Source organism: Pithys albifrons, chromosome 5 (genome assembly GCF_047495875.1).
Source record: "Pithys albifrons albifrons isolate INPA30051 chromosome 5, PitAlb_v1, whole genome shotgun sequence".
NCBI lineage: Eukaryota > Metazoa > Chordata > Aves > Passeriformes > Thamnophilidae > Pithys > Pithys albifrons.
The window spans coordinates 35,064,163-35,084,628 of NC_092462.1; the positions used below are offsets into that span (position 1 = coordinate 35,064,163).

At 36.2% G+C, this 20,466-nt stretch overlaps 1 protein-coding gene across 2 annotated transcripts in view; it reads left to right on the plus strand.

The window, feature by feature from the left end:
- Positions 1 to 20,234, plus strand: part of CPE (carboxypeptidase E) — a 60,379-nt gene extending 40,145 nt beyond the window's left edge. The window contains exons 2-10 of one of the 2 annotated variants that reach the window (XR_011697904.1): positions 1,910 to 2,106; positions 3,922 to 4,089; positions 5,061 to 5,178; positions 6,145 to 6,327; positions 12,443 to 12,582; positions 14,988 to 15,087; positions 17,369 to 17,487; positions 17,923 to 18,030; positions 18,552 to 18,639. Coding sequence is in view for 1 of the 2 variants with exons in the window: in XM_071556204.1 (XP_071412305.1) it covers positions 1,910 to 2,106; positions 3,922 to 4,089; positions 5,061 to 5,178; positions 6,145 to 6,327; positions 12,443 to 12,582; positions 14,988 to 15,087; positions 17,369 to 17,487; positions 18,552 to 18,650 (1,124 nt within the window). In the remaining variant the exon portion in view is untranslated. Of the gene's footprint in view, positions 1 to 1,909; positions 2,107 to 3,921; positions 4,090 to 5,060; positions 5,179 to 6,144; positions 6,328 to 12,442; positions 12,583 to 14,987; positions 15,088 to 17,368; positions 17,488 to 17,922; positions 18,031 to 18,551 lie in introns of both variants that reach the window. The other variant, XM_071556204.1, reaches the window with a different exon arrangement.
- Positions 20,235 to 20,466: the final 232 nt, after the last annotated feature.

A 20,466-nucleotide genomic window follows, 5' to 3' on the forward strand; every position in this document is an offset into this window, starting at 1 on the left:
TGAAGATATGCTGTAATGAGGCTGTACTCTTGGCTCACTATAGACCCTGTGTGACTGTTTTCATGAACCCTTCTAACACTGTTAACGATTCTTTGGGGAGGAGGCCAAGTAATACAGTATGGGAAACATATGTTTCTCTTTATTCATTTGAACCAGACCTGTAAAATTCAAATGAGTGAGAAAGGGGAGTGATTGATGCACAGGTCTGGGAATCAGAAAAAACTCTTTCAGGCTTCCGTAGTGATGTCCAAGGGAAAAGCACAAGTGCAAAATGCTGCCATGTTCATATTTATGTTAGTAACAATTTTGCCTGTTAGCTTGTGAAGCCTTTCCCCATAAGTAACATGCCAAAATATACATGAATGTGTATTCTGAGTATATGTGATGTGCAGTGCTACACATTTTATTATATGGTGTCCATCTGTTTTCATGAGATCAAGTTGATTGCATAGTCTGATTATTCTTGATGATTAAACCTCTTGCATTCCCTGGTATTAACAGATAGGAAGAAACAGTAAATAGGATCTCTAGGCCAAAAGAGGAAATGGAGGGCTTTAGTCACAGTAACAGCATTGTGTCCATCAAATAAAATGAAACTGTTTCATTGAAACTAGAAAATGTGTTAACCTGTCTAGCAAAGAATTTCAGGGATGAATGCATATGAACAAAACCAATTTAGCCAGAAGTCAAGGAAGTCACATTATTAATAGCACCGTGTCTACTAGCATCTTATCACTGGATTAAGGTTAACAAGCACAGACTGAAGGGCCGTAAGTAGATATGGCTGCTTGCTTGATTAACAATTACTTAGGTCTTGTTTGTATAACATTCCCTGGCTTGAATTTGCCCCTCTAACAGTGCTAAAGGATATCACAAAGTATGATTGAAGACTATTCCGAGCCTATAATCAGCTGAATGTTTTAAAAAAGCAATTACAACAGAACTACATTTTTAAAGTAAAATAGCATATTTCTCATTTTAGTTCCAGGACACTCTTTTTAATCTTATTCAGTCATTTACATGTAAACTAAAACCTCTCTGGAATTAGGGCCCAAAATGTAGTCTTTTGAAAGGTAAATCCTTCACCCCTCTATAAGATATGTCTGGTGTAATTTTTATGTCCATGGTCATGAGAATGAGACTCATGGGCAATTGGGAATATTGGATAGCTTTTTATTATAGAGAATATATATTGAATACATATTACACATTGAATATATGTATTTTATGACTATACAATTTTTATTAAATATACACATAAATATTCAATATGGATTTTATATATGTATATATATTTAATGTTCAAACATATATTTAAATCTGTTTATTGGAATGTTAAATAGGAGTGATTAGTTTTATGAGTTACTTTATTGTACTTGCTTCATAAAGTCTGAGCTGAACATCCAAAACATCTGCCAAGTAAGATTTTTTGGTTCACTACAATTAAGAGCTGTTCACTGGCAATTCTTTCATGAAAGAATTGCAGTTTAATGCCTGTGTATTGCAATAAGCTTAACCTATTATTGAAAGGCCCATTAAAGATAAGAAGTTCTGTATATATTTAAAAACTGCCTAATCAAGACACATTTTTGTAGTGTTGAGGCATCAGTTGCCTTAGATCTCAACAGTAGTAATGTTAATGTTGGTGCTTAGCATTTCTTTTGGCACAATGTGTTGTCCTCTGGTGGTCTTCCTCTGACTTTGGCAAATGGCTGAATATAAATGAGCATTTTTTAAGCCAGAGTTTAGAATGAACTCTAAATCTTTGTTTTTGAAGGAGGTTTGCTTCCTGGGAATGCTGTGCCTGGTTGTAGTAATAGTCATACTCACATCTCAGGTGTTCTGTGAAATCCAGTCTGTGGGTGATTTTTATATGTTGCTTTAAGACATGTTCTTCCTTTTTTTGCAGGAGAACCAGAGTTTAAATATGTTGGGAATATGCATGGCAATGAAGCTGTTGGAAGGGAATTACTCATCTTCTTGGCTCAGTACTTGTGCAATGAATACCAGAAAGGAAATGATACCATTATCAACTTGATCCATAGCACACGTATCCATATCATGCCATCTTTGAACCCAGATGGCTTTGAGAAGGCAGCATCCCAGGTTTGTAAGGCTCTATGTTTAAGAATAGTTATCAATGTCTATCAGCCTTAGGATCATAATGACACTTGAACTAGAAGTTTTACAGATACATGAACTCTTGGTTGTGATTATTGAATGGAACCACAGAAGTATTTCCTAATAGTACAGTATAGGCTTGTTATGTTTGACAGGAATTATTTTATGCTTGACTTTACAACAAAGAACTTTCTCTTTTGTGAGTTTACTGTATTTTAAAATATAATTATGTTTATGTTTCATGCATACTCTTTCATCTAAGTTCACTGACTGAACTGCTGCCTGGACAAGTAATTTCTAGTGATATATGATGTTTCAGAAATATTAGAAAAGGAAACGTTGATGTTTTCTTTAAGAAGATTCTCATGTAAATGCACTTATAAGAATTATTCACGTCATCAGAACTTGATCCCAACACAACAAACGTTGTGAGTCATCTTTCTAGTATGAATAACTTTGATTCTAAGTTTAATGCATGAAGTACTTTAATTAAGTTATTACTCAAGAAAATTTAATATGCATTTTAGGGTGATGACTCAGTCAAGAAATATGTAATGCATTAATGCATAACTAGCAAATGGAAGCCAAATAGTGACCCTGTTGTACAGATTCTGGTGTATATTATGTTCTAAACAAACAAAAGAATTCTCTTGTTTATAGATGTATTTCTTTTTTAAATTAATATGTAAATGTTGAACATTTTCATGTGACTATTAGTTTATGAAACCATAACCCAAACTTTATTAAGATCCTTATTAAACTGATTCTCATGAAGTCTTAAAAAAAACACACAGACCTCTTTCAAACTATATTTGGTTGTATGTCTCCCTCTCGTGGCAGTGAAGCAGAAGCTCTTCTCAAATTGGTGCAGCATTTTACTACTTTGAATTCTCTTGCTCTGTAGAGATTCTGTAATATTATTTGAAACTTTTTCTCTGTAGACAAAGTACACCTGCTTTTTTATGTCTGCCTTGCAAGTTAAATATTATTTTAATTGTTACATTTTATTATAAATTTTATCTAAATTGCTTAAGTGCTCCTGTTACTCTAATTTAGAAGTATCTTGATCCTGTACACAGTGCGTGAAAGTAGATTCAATATACCCCAAGATTAAAACCAGTAAACAAACTAAGCCTACTTTAAGGAGTACTGAAAGCTTACAGAGACAAGCTAGGGAAAACTATGCATTCTGAAGTAACTTCCTTAATAAAATCCAAAACTTACTTTAGAGAATCAGCTTAAGAAAAAGATTTTGCAAAAATTCTCATTGTGTCTTTGTTTAGTGCTATCATTTCAGTGAGCTGACAGACACAACAAAAAAAAAGTTTGAAGTGAAGATTAGGGTCCTTCTTTACCCTGAAGCCATTTAGAGGAACTTTTAAACAAGTGTGAACATTCTTCTTGGCTGGTGGATAAATCTACAACTGCTCTGAATTTTGCTAAAATGAGGTTTGTAATTCACAGTCACAGGCAGAAGGCAATGGGGAAAAAGCCAAGTCTTGGGGGAAGACATGGCTGACACTGAAAAATCTGATACTGCTGGTAATTTTACCCATCCTTAGTCGAAGTGTGCCACTATGAGAATAATCCTCTCCTGTGAGAGCCTCAGTGAAGTACAGGTTGGTTTTGTTCCCACAAAACTTTAGGAAGGAATAGACGTGATTCAGTTCTTGGTGCCTCAGAAGTTTGTACACGATGCCTTCAAGCACATGAGAGGTAAATATACCCATATAAAACTTGAAATGTAATCTCCTGAATCTACTCATCTCCCTTCTCTTTCTGTACCCTTTTCTCATTCAGCCTGGTGAACTTAAAGACTGGTTTGTTGGTCGAAGTAATGCCCAAGGAATAGATCTAAACCGGAATTTTCCCGATCTTGATAGAATTGTGTACATTAATGAGAAAGAAGGTGGCCCAAACAACCATCTTCTGAAAAACATGAAAAAGGCCGTAGATCAGAATCCCAAGGTAAGTAGGGACTGATAACTGGGTCACTTAGGTGCCCATCTCTTTCCTTTCATGCAAGGAAACAAGTAGTGCCCTGTAAGAGATGGTCTTTATGATTCATGTTCTTCTGATTATTTTGTTTATTTTGTTAAATAATTTATCCATCTGATGCTTCTTGAATTTTTACTCAAAATGGCTTGCTATAATAAACCCTTTTGATCCATGTTGCTTAATCCTTACACAATTCCTCACTCAAAATATGTTGGTTTTTTTTTTTTTTGGGTATAGTCTTCTCTCTTGATTTGAAGCTATTTTTGCAAATAGTCTGTGTTTTTGCCGTTGCCAGAAATTCACTTGTGTGTTGTTCTTAATTACCTTGCTGGCTAGATAGCTATTTTCACATATAGCATGTCCTTTTGTTAGCCTTCAATATACAGCAATATATCTGGAGGGATTTTTATCTTCCTGTGTTTATCTCTCAGAGGAGGTTCTAGAAAAGACAGTGTTGTGACTGCAGTCCCATAGGACTGTGGCCTTAAGAGATGTATTCTCTCTCCAAAATTGAATTATTAATAAAGTATTTTTACTTTCCTTGCAGAGAATAGATTGCATCCTACCAACTTTTATTTTGAATTAATTTATTTTCCTTGGTTTAAAATTTGATAGGCTTTTTTTATCCATGATAGGAAGAAGTAAAAGGTTGAGATTGCTTATTTTGGAGTCCCACTCTCAGTTAATTTACACCAGTTTTTGACTTACAATAATCTACTTACTATAATTATAAATCTAATGTAAAGGACTGATTAATTTTATCAGAAGCTAAAATAAAATTGCTGTTCATTTAACTGTCTTGCATAATGTATGTGATAATAATTAAGCTCATTGTGTTTAATTTAATGTTTCTTCTTTGAATTATCGATTTGTATCTGCTGGTAATGCTGCTTCTTTTTGTCTGTTGGTTTGGTTTCGTTTGGGTTTGGGGTTTTTTGTAGCTTGCTCCTGAAACAAAAGGTGTCATTCACTGGATTATGGATATCCCCTTTGTGCTCTCTGCCAATCTTCATGGAGGAGACCTCGTCGCAAACTATCCTTATGATGAGACTCGGAGTGGTAAGTAAATATAAGTTAACATGAAATAGTAGGAGGTAGAAATTTCACTCTATAGTTATTTCACTGCTACCTAAGGTCCACTTCGTAAGAATTATGTTGTTGCATTGTAATGACTTATTTCATCATATTAATCACATTTAAAACTGGTCACTGTATGACCATGTTTTCTAGTTTTGAAGATGATAGTTTGTTTCAGCAGATTTACATGACAAAAACAATGTAATACCTGAGGGAATCATAGTCCCCCAGACATTTCAATCAAGGCAACTCAGCTCTTAAATTATCTGGGGCTGTTTGTACCCTGTTAAATGAAATAAGGAAGGTGTGTCTAGGCTAAGGTGTCTTGCACGTGTTAAAAAATTAATTTCTGAAAGCAGTAGCATGTTAAGAGAAACAACTATCATTGTTACCACTTTCTCGGTCCCCTATGAAAAGGATCACATTCTGACAGAGATGCTATCATATAGTACACAGCAATATTAATTTGTTTTTCCTGCTACTGGGGGATGAGCACATGACTTAAGTTTCATGAAATAATTATATTGTTTGTGATTATCTTCTTTGACTCAACTTTCTCTCAGTTTAATTTCAAATCCTTTTTAATATCAGACTATAAAACTCTTTAGAAAGACACCTGTGTCTTTGTTCTATGTGTTCTTAAAATATCTAAAGCCTAGAATAGCTTAGGTCTTCTGGTGTAATTTTAAATTAGTATTTTCCTAAATATGAAGACTGATATGATTAATAATAGGACAACCTGGTACAAACAATTGATGAAGTGTTGCAGTAATGTTAATGTTATTAAAATAGTGCTATATTACCTCGTGCTGCTATAGGACACTTAGCTGTGTATACAGGATTTCCAGGCACAAGGCTGCTGTGCAGTGTGCTAATCTAGGTTGTGAGGCCAGTCGGTGGGACTGCCCTTTTAACAATCCTTGTTCCTGGGCTTTTTTTCCTCCCTAGGCAGTGCTCATGAATACAGCTCCTGCCCTGATGATGCTATTTTTCAAAGCCTGGCTCGCAGTTACTCTTCTTTTAATCCTGCTATGTCTGATCCAAACAGACCACCATGTCGTAAAAATGACGATGACAGCAGCTTTGTGGATGGAACAACTAATGGCGGTGCCTGGTACAGCGTCCCGGGAGGTGAGCCCCACCACATGGGGGTTCCGGGTCACGGGTTATTTTGAGCTTGAGTTTTGTTATCCACAACTTTTGATCTGGTTAAGGCTAAATCAAAGGCTGATCACTTGCCACAATACATCTACAAAATCCTATAAAGCTCACTGTGGTGCCTATTAAAATATTCCTTTTTATTGCTTTTTCTATAGTGTTTCTTCAGTCAGGGTTCAGGTAGTTGCAAATTTAATAGTTCTACAGTGGGTGAGTGATTGCTTTGTTATCATGAGAGCTTAACATTTGGTTTGTTTTCTTCAAAAGAAAGAGTAAAAAAAAAATCCCATGACAAACACTGATGAGAGCAGGCTACCAATGGTTCCATTAAACATCCGTTACAAAGGCATCCAAGCCTGAAGGAAGTGGGGAGGTCTGGTTTTACAGTGTCATAGATAGAAGATGGGAGTTTGGCCTGTGATTTTGATGGGATCAAAACCAGCCATAGATACTTGTGTATTTTTGTGGCTTGATTAGTGCCTGATTCTGCCCAGGTGCTGTTCCCATAGATTTTGGTAGAGCCTTCTGTGCTAAGAGGAACAGTAGGGCTACTATGGGTATGTCCAGGCTAGTTTTTCAGGAGAACTCTAGAAGAGTAGCCTGAAATGAGACATTTCATTCTTTTCTACTAAGAATTTGGATATGCCATTCTTTTGTAAACTGAGGCAGACAGGTGTAGGGATATCTAAATCTTTGAATCTTCTATCTCTGCTAAACTTGAAATGAAAACTGAGCTGGAGATTCTGGGCTAAAAACTCAGCTTACATTGCAGTGATTTGCCTGTGCTTTGGCTTTGTTGATTTATAGCACATAACTTTGAACACATAACAGTTTTGTTGTTTTTATTGCCTCTTTAATATTCATTCAATGTCTCCAAATGAATTTAAGTTTTTACCTTAAGTCACAAGGAATCTCTCAAAACATTAGACAGCCTAAGTGGTAGCTGAACTCTGCTTCTCTTACAGAAAATGTTGTATTAGAAGAAGAAAATAATTAAGCTTATGTGAAAAAATTAGAAACAGAACAGTGACTGGGAGTGTTCACACAACCAGCAATCACCAGCTTATTCTTAGAGCTGTTATTCCCGGTCTTACAGGGGCAGCATCTTTCCTCTGCTGTGGTACCACTGCTACCAGGTACCAGGGAATGGGTGTGAAGTAAAATATTGACATGTCTGAACATAACTGAAAATCAAGAATTTCCCTTTGTGGTAGGCTTTCCACAGACTTTAAATTGAGACTATTAAGAGACCCTTGACTAAACAAAGTTTACAAAAGTTGAAACAAAAATAAAGAAATATTTAGGAGTTTAATAGTTAAAATTTATTTCAATTCAATTCAAAAATTATCTTAATGAAATATTAAATGCTAACTATAAAAAACGTGGACATATTTAGCTTCTGTTTTCCTAGGAAAATGGTATGAAAAACAGTTTTTTCCATTGTTTTGAGGAAATGCTTTGATTCTGACTAAACTTCACATGCTGAAGACACTTTTTCCCATTGGAAAAACTTTTCTGATCTGATTTTAAGTTAGACTGCAAATGTCCCAAGCGAGGCCTTTCTTTTTCTCATGTATTTGTACAGATGTTAGTAGGCAGGAATCCTAGTTCTAAGCAGGACCTATGATCCTAATATGTTGCCGTTAATCAAAAATGGAGAGACAACTATGTACTTTGGACCATACAGCATGAATCTGTTGTGGTTTTGGGTTTTTTTCCTCCATGTGTAGAAATCAGTTGGCAAGCTGTGACTTTTGAACAAAACCTCTATGTTAGTTTTTACTGACTTAAAAAACCAAATACAATTCAGTGAAAACAGTTCTGTTCTTTCTGCGTCTAGTGTTAAGGAAAATAGCTAAACATTGCTCAGTTCAAGGGAAAATTTTCTTTGAAACTTTAGTCTGTAAAGCTCTGTCTGGAAATCAAACTGGCAGTTAGATTGTTGATTGTGTGAGTGATCTATTGCTATCCATTTGGTAATGCACTCAAAGTTAGCAGCAGCCTATGAGACCTACAATGGCACTGCTCTGCCTTCGCACCCTTGGGTTGCTGTGTGCTGTCATCCTTCACTTTCTTTTCCTTTCTTTTCCTATTTTCCTGCTAAAGTCACACATCCCTTTCTCCACAAAACACACCAGTGGTACCCACTCTTGCCCATTTGTTATCTTTGTTCCAAATCATCTCCTAGATACTACTTTTGACAGTATCTCAGTGAACCAAGAGGTCTGACCTAGGAAAGGATGATTTTTCATTCTAATGAATTACTATAGGTGCTGTTGCCCTATAGAGCTTATTATGGTGCCCTCAGTTGTGTGATATCTATTCTTTGTCCATATCATTCACCCACAGGAGTTTGCACCTTCTGTAAAAGACAGCGCTGCATGGTGGGTTGGCAGCAATCTTCACTGGTTCTTGAGTATGCAGGAACAGTATGTGGGTGGCTCTCTTGTGACTGTGGTTTGCTTTTGCATGTTTTTTCTGAGTACCTGGACTCTTTCAGTAGGAAGGCTGGATGTCTGGCAGCAGAAATATCTGGTAACAGTTCTTGTCTTAAACTGGAAGTAAGGATGAACCCTCCATTGCATTCATGTTCTGTCCTTACCTTTTGTCTGACCTTGGGATTTCCTCACCAACCTCATACAAGGTGGCAATTCTCTTTTCAGTCTTTGGGCTTTTGGGGTGGAGACAGCGAGTGATGTCCAGGAATATTTGACAGTTGATTCTGTCTCTTAATACATTTTGCTGTGAGATTTTTCTCACCATTACCTGTTTAATAGTTACTTTCTTCTGTAGAGAAGCAGCACAGAGAAAATAGCTCCCCCCACCACATCTTTGTGCTAAATCTGAGACCATAATGTCTGTTACACTTGTAGTAGTTGTCATCTGTAATTAGTTGATCCTTGTGGGTTTTTCAGAGACAGCAAGCAAAGGCAAGCAGGTCATTCTTCTGTGTTCCAAAATGGCTCTTTAAGCCATCAGACTCTGGAGAGAAACAAGTTTGTACATAAAACCTATGCTGCTTTTAACACTTTCTATCAGCATTTAATTAATGATTTCACTTATGAACAAGAAAGCCAAATTAAATTTACACAAGTAGCTTTAATAGTTGCACTTCCTTAGCTGTTGAGTGTATAACTTTTCAACATCCCTAATAGTTTTTTAATCTACCTTTTTTGTGGAGCATTTATTAGGAACTATAAATGAGAAGAACAGATAGTAAGGGATTACTACCTAGCCACATGCCTGTTCTGCTTGTTCTGTCATTACAGAGTCCCATGAGTCTAATCAGATTCATGTCATTACAAAAATAGCTTTTCAAAGCAGCTTACTGCTATTGCTGTATTATTAGGCTATTTAAATATTTTAAAAGTTTGGGGGTTTTTTTGGGTACTCTCAAATCACTCTTTGCACTCAACTAATTCCTTACCTGAAGTGCCACTTTTGGAAGCAGTGTTAGCAGGTTTTTTTAGGATTTCATACAACACACATAGGAGGCACATGTTCTCCCCATTATGCACAAGGCTCAAGTTCATCCTGTCCCGCTAAATGTCTTTTCTATGTGTAGAAGCTGCACTAACTTAGTGGTGTAGCTTGTAATTCTGTCTGAAGTAAAGCTGATGTCTGGATGCCAGGGACACACCCTGCATTCCGCTTCCTTTGTGAAGCTTGGCATTACTTTTTTAAATACGGATGAAATTAATTTTTTTCCCACATTCTAAGCTTATATATGTAAGCACTAACAGAGACAGTGCAGTTCTTCAGGACACCAGAGCAGTGCAACAGAGAACTGTGTTCTCAGTTTCAAAGAAAAGTTCCACTCATGGTCAGCAATGAAGGGCATTCACTGCAGAATCTCATTTGTATCTGAGGTATCTAAGCCTGTCTGAATCTCAGAGAGTGTTAAAGTGTAACAAAGCACTATACTTTGTTAAAATGAGAGGCTTTGGGAGTGTGGTGATGTGCATGCATGTAATATATGCCATGTACATACTAAGATGAAATAGGGCAGTTAGAGGACTTGACCACTGGCAGTTAAGTTGCTACAAGGTTGAATAAATGTTTTGAAACTTTTTGATTTCTTGGATGTTGCACCTCATCACCATTTTGAAGGTAAAGAGTGCACAGCCCAATACACTCCAGATTACATATACAGTAGGCCAGAGTTTAAATCTAGGCCAGCTTCACCCCATTCTCTATCTCAGAGATTCAGATCACCATCTGCAGTTCAATGAAGCTGAATTTTTTCAGGAGGAACACATACACCTTGGGCCAGGCCAGCAGCAGGATATGGACATTGTGTACAAAGGTGGAAAATATATTACTTCTTTATTCTGTTCTTGAGAAACTAGGGCATCTCTGAGTAATACTTTGAGGGAGGGAGAAATTTCCTGAGAATTGGAACTGTAATGGTCAGTGTTGTTGGCACTACAGTAAAATTACATCATGCCCTTTGTGTTCCAGTTCTCCTCTTCATGCATTCTTTCTTTGTTTTAGAAGAAATACAAAAATCAAGAAAGGCAGCATCATCTGGTGACTAGAACAGATGCCCAGCAGTCAGCACTGCTGTCAGGATTTAATTCATGACTCCACTACTCTCTTGCTCTGTACTGCTGTATGGTCCATCTAGCATCCCACTGGTTGGAACACCAGAGCCATCCTTTCCAGAAGCACCTTTGCCTTCTGTGTCCTCTTTTTTCTAAAATGATTTAGAAATAAAAATGTTCTTTTAGCAATGTGAAAAGTCCCTGTGCTTATCAGTAGTTAGGAGTCTTGTTGCCTGGTTGGCAGAAAATAGGCTCTTCACCCTAATGTGTTGGAAAAATCCCACCTGACTCAATCTGTTTGCTGCCCTCAGGGTTCTTTTTGATATGACATCAGTTCTCTGGTCCCCTATGGACCTTGAACAACACCGGTGCTTCAGTAAAGGGCCTGCATTAGGTCTCATATAAAGTTTACATGGGAAAATATAGGGCTGGATGAATTAGCTGTCTTAGAAGCACTTTTAAATCCCTCAGTGACCTCCACAGAGATGCTCAAAATGCTTGATAGCCATTTTCTTTTCAGTCTTCCATTTGAGAATACACTCACTCTGCTAGCTAGATAGACTGTGAAGTCAAGTGATAGTTCTGCATCAGCTTCTGCAAAGAATATATTTATAACCCTCCTGGGGATGGCCACTGTCCCTCTCCAGCTGGTTGACCCAGTTACAAAACTGGAAACCTCTTTGGTTATTGATTGACCAATCTGAGAAAATAGCCAATATAACTGTGTAGTAAGAGGAGCAGCTCAGAAATGTAAAAGAGCACATATTTTGCATGAAGCTTTTTTCATAGTAATGATAGTCTCATACTACTTATATTTTTAAATTGTTATGATTAAAGTTGCATTAATAATGATATTTCTCTTCTTTCTTGAAGGCTATCCAGCACTGATTTTGCAGAGGCATTGTGTGTAGGAAATACCCCTCTCTGTGAAAAAATTTGCATGAAAATAAATTTTATAGGATTTTTTTTTGTGTGTGTAAAATATTTGTAATCTATGCAAAAATATGGCAGGTGTTTTTCATGTAAATGTTAATAACTTGGAACACTACATTTTCAGGAAAACCCACAACACATTTTGGACCCATCTTTATAGAAACCTCTTTTTCAATGTAATTTTATTATGTTCAGTTTGCTTTATAATTGTCATTTGTGGCTTATGAAGTGATTGTCTTTCCTTTTTTTTTTTTTATGTAGCAATATAATTTTCTGTTCCAAAAGAGAAAAAATGTAATTTATGTCAGCTGTCCAAGTATGTGGGAGGTAGGAGTATACAGGCTAGGTGCAACATCAAGTAGAAGTATACAGGCCACATGCCAAATCTTTTCTAAACTTTCCCTGGAAGAAGATGTATTTTAGAATTAAATGTCTTATTGGTTTCTCAGATTTAAAGCTTCTGAATTCAAAACTAAGCAGATTAACTGGAACTGCACCAATTGTATTTATAGCTGTTCTTTTCTTAATAGTCCCAGCATCTCATGTGTCCCCCTCTATTTATTTCAGAATAATACAAAGCACTTAACTAACTCTCTTTTCTGGCATTGAAGGAATGCAGGATTTCAATTACCTCAGCAGCAACTGCTTTGAAATCACAGTGGAACTTAGCTGTGAAAAATTCCCACCTGAAGAAACTCTGAAGGGCTACTGGGAGGACAACAAGAACTCCCTTATAAATTACATTGAGCAGGTAACACAAAAGAAGATGGCAAAACTCTAGTTATTGTACATTAAACTTCTAAACTTCGTGCTGTATGACCATCTAATTCAAAATTCCATATTAATCCAGACTTTGCTACGTAATTCTTGCCTGTCTCTAAGGTGGTAAATCCTGTGTGATATTTCTAAATAAGTTGAAGAAGATGGAAAAAAGGGAAGATGTTATAGTAAGGAATTCATCTCACCTTACTTAAGTTGTTGTGGACATTTAATTAAAATGATTTGTGTTAAGTTCCTCAACGAAAAGAAATGCACATTTTCAGAGTCTATAATTCACTCCCCCAGCACTGATGTGTTTACTGAGGGGGATGGATTGCTCTCTGCAGGTATTAAAGTGTGCATGCAGATGTGGGGTGGATCACTCTGTGAATGTACAGGGAATCTAGACAGTTGGATTGGACTGTAGCTACCTGGCAGTTCAGTGTAATGTCATGGGGCATCTCTAATTCTGGGTTTGAAGAAAATTTGCTGCTCTCTGATTGCATGAGCTACTGATATTCAGTATAGAGCTGTCAGTGCAATGCTTCCATTAAAAATGGCACCAAATCTGGTTAAAAATGTAAAGCGTTGTCATGGTTTCATATAATCTTGTGCTAACGGGTTGTTAGAAGTTAAGACTCATGAAATAGACATATATATGTGTGTTGGGGGGGGGAAGTTTATTCGTTGTTATTTTTGTTTGTTTGTTTGTTTTTAACTCATTTCATGCCTCTATCAGGCTGCACTGAAATGATGTTTCCGAGCAATGTGGTAGTATTGAATTTTTGAAACCGAGTATTGTAGTTAATGATTACAAATACATTTGATATCATTAATGGCTGTGGCTGCACTCCTGAGATGGTGAACTCAGAAACACACTTCGTAAGCAGAGCTGATCAGTTAAGGCATTCATTTCTTTAAGAACTTATTTGTGCAGAAATGCTTTAGTTAGTCAAAAATCTGAAATATTTGAAATGTTTGAGTTATACTGTTCTGTTAATAAGATATGTGGCCTGAGGAAAAAGCTGTACCTGTCCTGCAGGTTTTTACCCATTGATTATGAGATCCATCTCAAATTGTTCAGCTCCTTTCCACATGGGTTAATTTTCTCTGACTTGTGGAAAACTATGTTATCACTGCATTTTCAAAATTACTCATGGGTAAGATACTATTTTTCCAATAGTATCTCCTGTGGACCTAAAGCTGCTGGCTTTATCCTTAAAACTCAGCTGGTCTAGATGGCAATGATTTTTATCCTATTGCAGAGTAAGAGGTTCAGGTCTATGCTCCAGCTCTCCTGTGATTGCTGAGGAGAGTGCAAATATTTACTTTCTGCTTTTTCTAAGCTGATCTGCATCAGACTTCTCCTGTAGTGCTCATTAGAGAAATCTGAACTAAACTATAGCAGCTGAATACACCATATAGGTTGATAAGGGGAACATAAATATCTCAAAATAAAATTTGGGATCCCAAAATCTTTTCAAATATCACAGAATCAGAGACAAGCCTGAACTCCACAGTATTTTGCTGCTTAATTTCCAGGCTCGCTAGGAGAAACATCTCCACACATGCTCCCAATATCCCCTTCGTCTCACCACTGGGAGTTCCCTATTTCAGGCCATGAAAAAGCAGTTGATCTTCAGTGTCCTGCCCCTGAGCAGCTCAGTCTGCTTTCAGACCGTGCTTAAGGTATACTAGCAGGACTCCACACACTGTGATCAAATCAGTGCTTTAATTTCATGTATGCTGAGAACAGACAGATTAGGTACTGCTGGGGCTGTTGCCTGGAGCGTATTGCATAAGAGGCAAGAAGGAACTAGGACATGACCCACCACTGCCTTTCTTTCACAGACCATGAGGAGTGTGTTGTGATTCTATATGGTCCCAGCTCAAAGACCTGGATGTCTTGGGTGCACAATAGAAAGCTCAAGCATCTCACAGAGGGACTGAAGTCCAAGTGACCTCCTTTACTTTGATGTTTTGTTTTTAAGCAGTTATGACCATTATTAGGTCTAAATTCTTACAGTTGATGAAACTTAAAAAAAAAAGTTATTTTTAGGCTATCTTTCAAAGTTTATCAGTGCATTCATTAATCCCCAGTACAACAAAGGTTTTCACGTCAGTGTTCACATGTATTATGATTTGCTGCCTATTTCTGAGAATTGTTTCTATTGCACAGGTACATTATTATAACTATCTGCTGACTTATTTTTCCTCTTCACTCTTTGTTCCATTATGGTGTTAAGTATTTCTCATTGATAGTTGTCAGCATGTAGACTCTGGGGTCTATGACATACTTGGTTAGATATATCAGTAGCTATTCTATTGACAAAAATGTCATCTTTTTAAACAATTTTCCAATTAGTTACTATGTGTTGCTGACCTTATTTATTTTAGATTCATCGAGGAGTGAAGGGGTTTGTTAAAGATCTTCAGGGCAATCCAATAGCAAATGCTACAATTTCTGTGGAGGGGATAAGCCATGACATTACATCAGGTGAGTGTGGTACCTTAGCAAAACAAGAAGTGCTGGGATATATTGCTTCTCATCTGCTTAGGAACTTGAAGCTATTTCCACATCTTTTCAATTGAAGCTTTAAGGGAGCAAATTTTGAAACCAGAAAAGTATGTTGTACTTCAAGATGCTTGTTGACTGCAGAATTTCGTGCATCTTTCCCTTGTATTTTGCTCTCCACATATCTGAGACTTGTTTTTGTGACTTGATGGATTGTCAATGTGAGCTGGTTCTGGGGGCTCTTGCTTGGTAATGCTTAGACTGTCTTCTGATTTGTGATGTAAATAGTGTTCCACAACTCTGCTAGGATTTAAAGTCCTGTCAGCAGTTCTGTTTTGAGTTTGAAGGCTAAACTTTAGTCCAAGAGCGTTATATTATTTACAATGCAATCATGCCTTTTGGTATGTAAATTCTTGACAGATTTTCAATTTACATAACTTCCTTCTGCAAAGGCTGTTTACAATTATGTGACCTTTTTTCACAAAGGAAGTTCTAAAAATGAAATTATTGTGTTGGTTGGTGTTCATAGAAAATTATGTGTCACCTCTTCAGCAATATGCATTATTCTAGGAATAAGTTCAAAGGTAGTTCACACAGTGCCAACTTTCAGTCTTCCTTTTAGACCTATGTTGTCTTATCCTGAATGATTTTTTTTAAATTTGCTCAAGACACTAATTAGAAAAACAATAAGAAAATGTAATTGCTTTACGCATGAGCTTAAATTATGGTCATTTTCTCAATGATATGTCTCACTATACTGTTACAGAATGCAGAATACTATGAAACTGGACTGTTGAAATCTTCAGGTGGCTCCAATTTGTGTCTGTTTGTACATCACCTGCAAACAGGCCAGCACTTCTGCCAAGCAGGAAAGCAGTCTCTGAAAACATTAGTCATCTTCATTCACTGTAAATAAGAGGGCAAAATGTATAGAACTTGGAAATAAATTTTCAGGAATAAGAAGAGAATAAGCTGTGTAAATAGGTATTTTGAGGTAGGAGAGAGTGAGGTATATGAGAGAGAAGCTCATGTTTTTACAGTGCAAAAAACTGCATCTAATCATGAGCGTTTTTACATCATCGTGTATTTATAAGCCTTGAAGTCATGTATTGTCAAAACAGTGAGAAAAACAAGTACTTGAATTTTGGCACAGTCAAAATGAAGGATAGATATTTTTTAGCTTTTCTTTTCCACTGCTCCTTTGTTCATAAGTTGAAATTCAGCTTTGTTTCAGTGCCAGAAATTAGAATAGATCATTATCGTAGTTCTACAGAGTATTTTTTTCCCTTCTGTTTTATGAAGACAAAAATCTGGGAACAACTGGATTGACTACTGACGTTTTTTGTTCATGTGAATTGCAGACATTTAAGTAATATTTCCCTTTGTGCACTGTGTAGCTGCAGATGTGGTGAAAAAGCATTTAAGGGACTGGCAGAACAAGCATGGCCAAGTCTTTTAAATGGCACTGCAAAATGAACTTAGGAATAGCCTTGCAATGTTTTCTGGAGATAGAGAAATTCAGAGTATTAGCCTGTGACAAATGAGGTAATTGCACACTGCTGGTGCAGGGAAGTTCTGAGTCTTTGTGAAAATGGGATAAGTGTCATTTGTAAAGAACAGGATGATGTGTTTTGATTCTGTGACTGGAAAAGATGATTCCCAATAAGTGTAGTAGAAGCCTCTCCTTGATCTGATCCATTTCTTTGGATAAAAGAAAGATAAAAGCCCTGACAATGCCTAGATACTGAAACATGTAGATAATGACACTTCAAGGGTGATACACATGGAATATTCTAGGAAATTACAATTTATGGCTTTTTCTGAAATGTGAGAAAGGTGGTCCCATTTATTTAAATTTGATGAAAATAAAGTGCATTTACACTTGGATTTTCAGAATACTGAGGAACATTAAAAATCCATATCACACTGCAAACTGACACTCAGACACTTAATGGGGGCTTTACATTGGCTAAGGGGTGCTTCTAAAGTAGAGTAATGTCCCATATTGTCCTTTTCTTCAGTGTGATGAACCTTCAGTCTCAGCAGGCAAAATCTTTTATGTAGTCTACAGCACAACTTCAAAGTTTACATTAGTGTTTTGGTTACCTGAAAAGAAGAAAATCAGTAATGATATAATTATATAGCTCTTACAGAAAAAGCCTTTCAGGCAGACAAAAGGAAAGGGCTGACATATGGTCTGTTCTCCTTAGCAGTGTAATTAGTTTCATACATATTTGGATTTTTTTATTCTTCTCCTCTACAGCCAAGGATGGTGATTATTGGAGATTGCTTGTGCCCGGAAATTATAAACTTACAGCCTCAGCACCAGGCTATCTAGCAATAACTAAAAAAGTGGCTGTGCCCTTCAGCCCTGCAGTTGTGGTACGTGTTCATGTGTGTTGGTTTATCATCTATTATATTTAAAAGTTCTCTGCTTCCTTCATGGTATACATGTAAGCAGGAGTGGATTTTTTTTCAGAATATTCAAGAATATGCTAATTTATAAATCCTGGAAATGTACTCTTCTAGCACTTGAGGTACCAGCTGCTGACGGTAATCTCATTTTAAACTCATTTAATCTCCTGCTGGTCGTATTTTTAATGAAAAGACACAGAGAAGGGTAGTATTGAGATACTTAAACATTTTATTGCTTGATGTGTGAATAGCCGACCAGATAGAAGATTACAGAATATCTCTAAATAGTACAACATGAAAAAAGTAAGAAATGTTGAGGTTTGGGTTGAGACATGATACTTTTAATCTAAATTGTCAAATGACTACCTGCTTAGGTTAAAATCAGTATTCATCTCTGTGCAGGAAAACAGCAGTGAACCTCTCTTTGTGCAGATACCTTGTATGTGCGGTGAATAAGACCTAGACTTTATCTAAGACTTCAGAAGCATTTTTAATTCACCTTCTGTACAGGTGTGGATGTCTCTTAACAATTAAAATAGCACATCATGTCTACATTAATAAACCAGGTATTACGAAAAGCTCCCTGGAAAAAAGAAAGGCTCCTGGCATGAAAATGAATATGTGTTTTGATATGCTGCGGGTCTACATTGCTAGGTGTTAGCAATAAGCTGTCGATACTTCTTATAATATGCTACATGATTTATGCGGCTGGCTTTTTTTCAGTTTTAATTTCATTGCCCTATGTGTTTTGAACCTTTTAGACAAGTCAAAGTCTTCACAGGTTTCTGGTTCTTTTGGAAATTCTGCTCACCTGTGTATATTTTTAGATAAGTTATTGTACTGATATGCTAGTATTGCACGTATTTAAATCATCCTTGAGACACTTTGGAATAAACCTAGCCTAAAATGGAAGGTACCTTCCTAAGCCCCATGTCTGTGTTAAAGAACTTCTTTCAATTAATGACTTAAAAGCCTACACTACTCTCTTTCTACAAGTCTTACTGACATATTTGATTGTTTCTCTTACTCAGGTTGATTTTGAACTGGAGTCATTGTCTGAAAGAAAAGAAGAGGAAAAAGAAGAGTTGATGGAATGGTGGAAGATGATGTCAGAAACACTAAATTTTTAAATGAGGATTTTGTCTTTGCAGCTTTTAATCTATTACATGTTGACCTAGTATAATGTACTGTGGAAACTCCCTATATTCTAGATTTTGTGCACTTCACAATAATTAACTTTGAATTTTTAAGTCATCTTTTGATTAATATGATTACAAATAACTACTAGCCTCCTAGGTAGATAAATAAGTTATTAATTTTCTTTCATATTATTATAGAAGATTCACTCATATACAAATCAGAAAAAAATGAATGAATATGCAGCCTATATGACAGTACAATCTGTTGTGTATTATTTGCAAGTTCAGAATATGTAGGTTAGCTCTTGATTTTAAAAAAGAAGTATGCTTTAGGCAATTACTGATACTGCCAGAAATATTTTACAGTGCATAGTAGTAGACAGCGCTCTTTATTGAGTTCTATAATGGATGTTATTGAAAAGATTTATAACAGTGTGTGGTGTAATAACATTTTACATTAAGGATTAAAATTCAGTATAACATATTGTATGTCTCTGGTGTTGGCGCTATTTAAATTTGTAAGAAATAAGCTGACTTCATTTTAGTAAGCAGAAGGAATCTGTGTAAACTCTTTTATTAAAGATGGCATAGAATGAATTCAGGAAATAACAGAGCTTTATTCTTTAAACAGTACATAATATTCAAAGATCAGGTTTTAATTATTTCTCATTACTTATTAAGCAAATTAAAAATTCTGAGTGGGCAAAGATGAGCTTGTGCATCTTGTTAATATGCTACTTGTGTTTGTTTTACAGTAATGATATCTGTTTTAATTAGACAACTCTCTTTTGAACATGGTGTCTACATAATCAGCCAAATGTTAATCTGTTCAATGAAGGCTACCAAAGCATAGTTATAGACAATGAATTGGAAGTCTACTGAGGTTGTGCATTTAGTCTCGCAAGTGAAGAATGGATGTTTCCAGCGTTGTTTCTTCTGCTGGCTAGTCTTATCTAAAACTAGAAGCAAGACAGATAAGTGAATTTTTTTCAGTATGGTGAAATTTTTGCATAATTTTTGAAGATGATACAAAATTCTTGCTCTCCCCCCCCCCCCTCCCTCCTCCCCCCGCTATTTTTTTTAATACTTTAATTAACATACTTTAGTATTTTGGCTAAAATGAATGAAATTTGAAGAGTTAGAGAATACACATGGACGGCAGTAGGTGCAAGTTTGGTATAATTCTCCTCAAAAACCTGCCAGTATGTTACTTGATACCAGCTAAGCCTCTCATCTGTTTGAAAACTTACACACTATTGATGATCTATTTTAATTCAAGATCAGATATTTCTTTAGTATCACTGTGTTTTGATTAGCATATTGTTTTAGCTGATGCTGTAGGAATTCTGTATGGTTCAGAACCAATCAATGAACTATTCATGGTCCTGCTGCAAGTGAAAAATCACATGTTCAGTGCAGGATCCAAATTCATCACCTTTGAGTATTTAAAAATTTACTGAAAATACTATTTTTTGAGAATTTTTAAGTCTTTAATAAAAGTATCACTTAGTCCTTTTAAGGAACAGGCTTCAGGTTTGACATACACTGAACAGTAATAAAAAGGCATAAACTTTATCTCTTTGATCAAGAGTTTTCTATGTAACCTGTACCTTGTTTGGGTAGCAGATGTTTAATTCCATATTTCAAGGGAACTTTAGTCACTGTAAGTCATTATACAGTGATGGACTTCAAATCTCCATTGGGATGAGAAAACTTAGTGGCAAATAAAGAATCTTGTCTAAATTTGTCTTGGTAACAACAAGTGTACATAAAGGGTGCCTGGTTACACCAACTTGGATGTTTATGA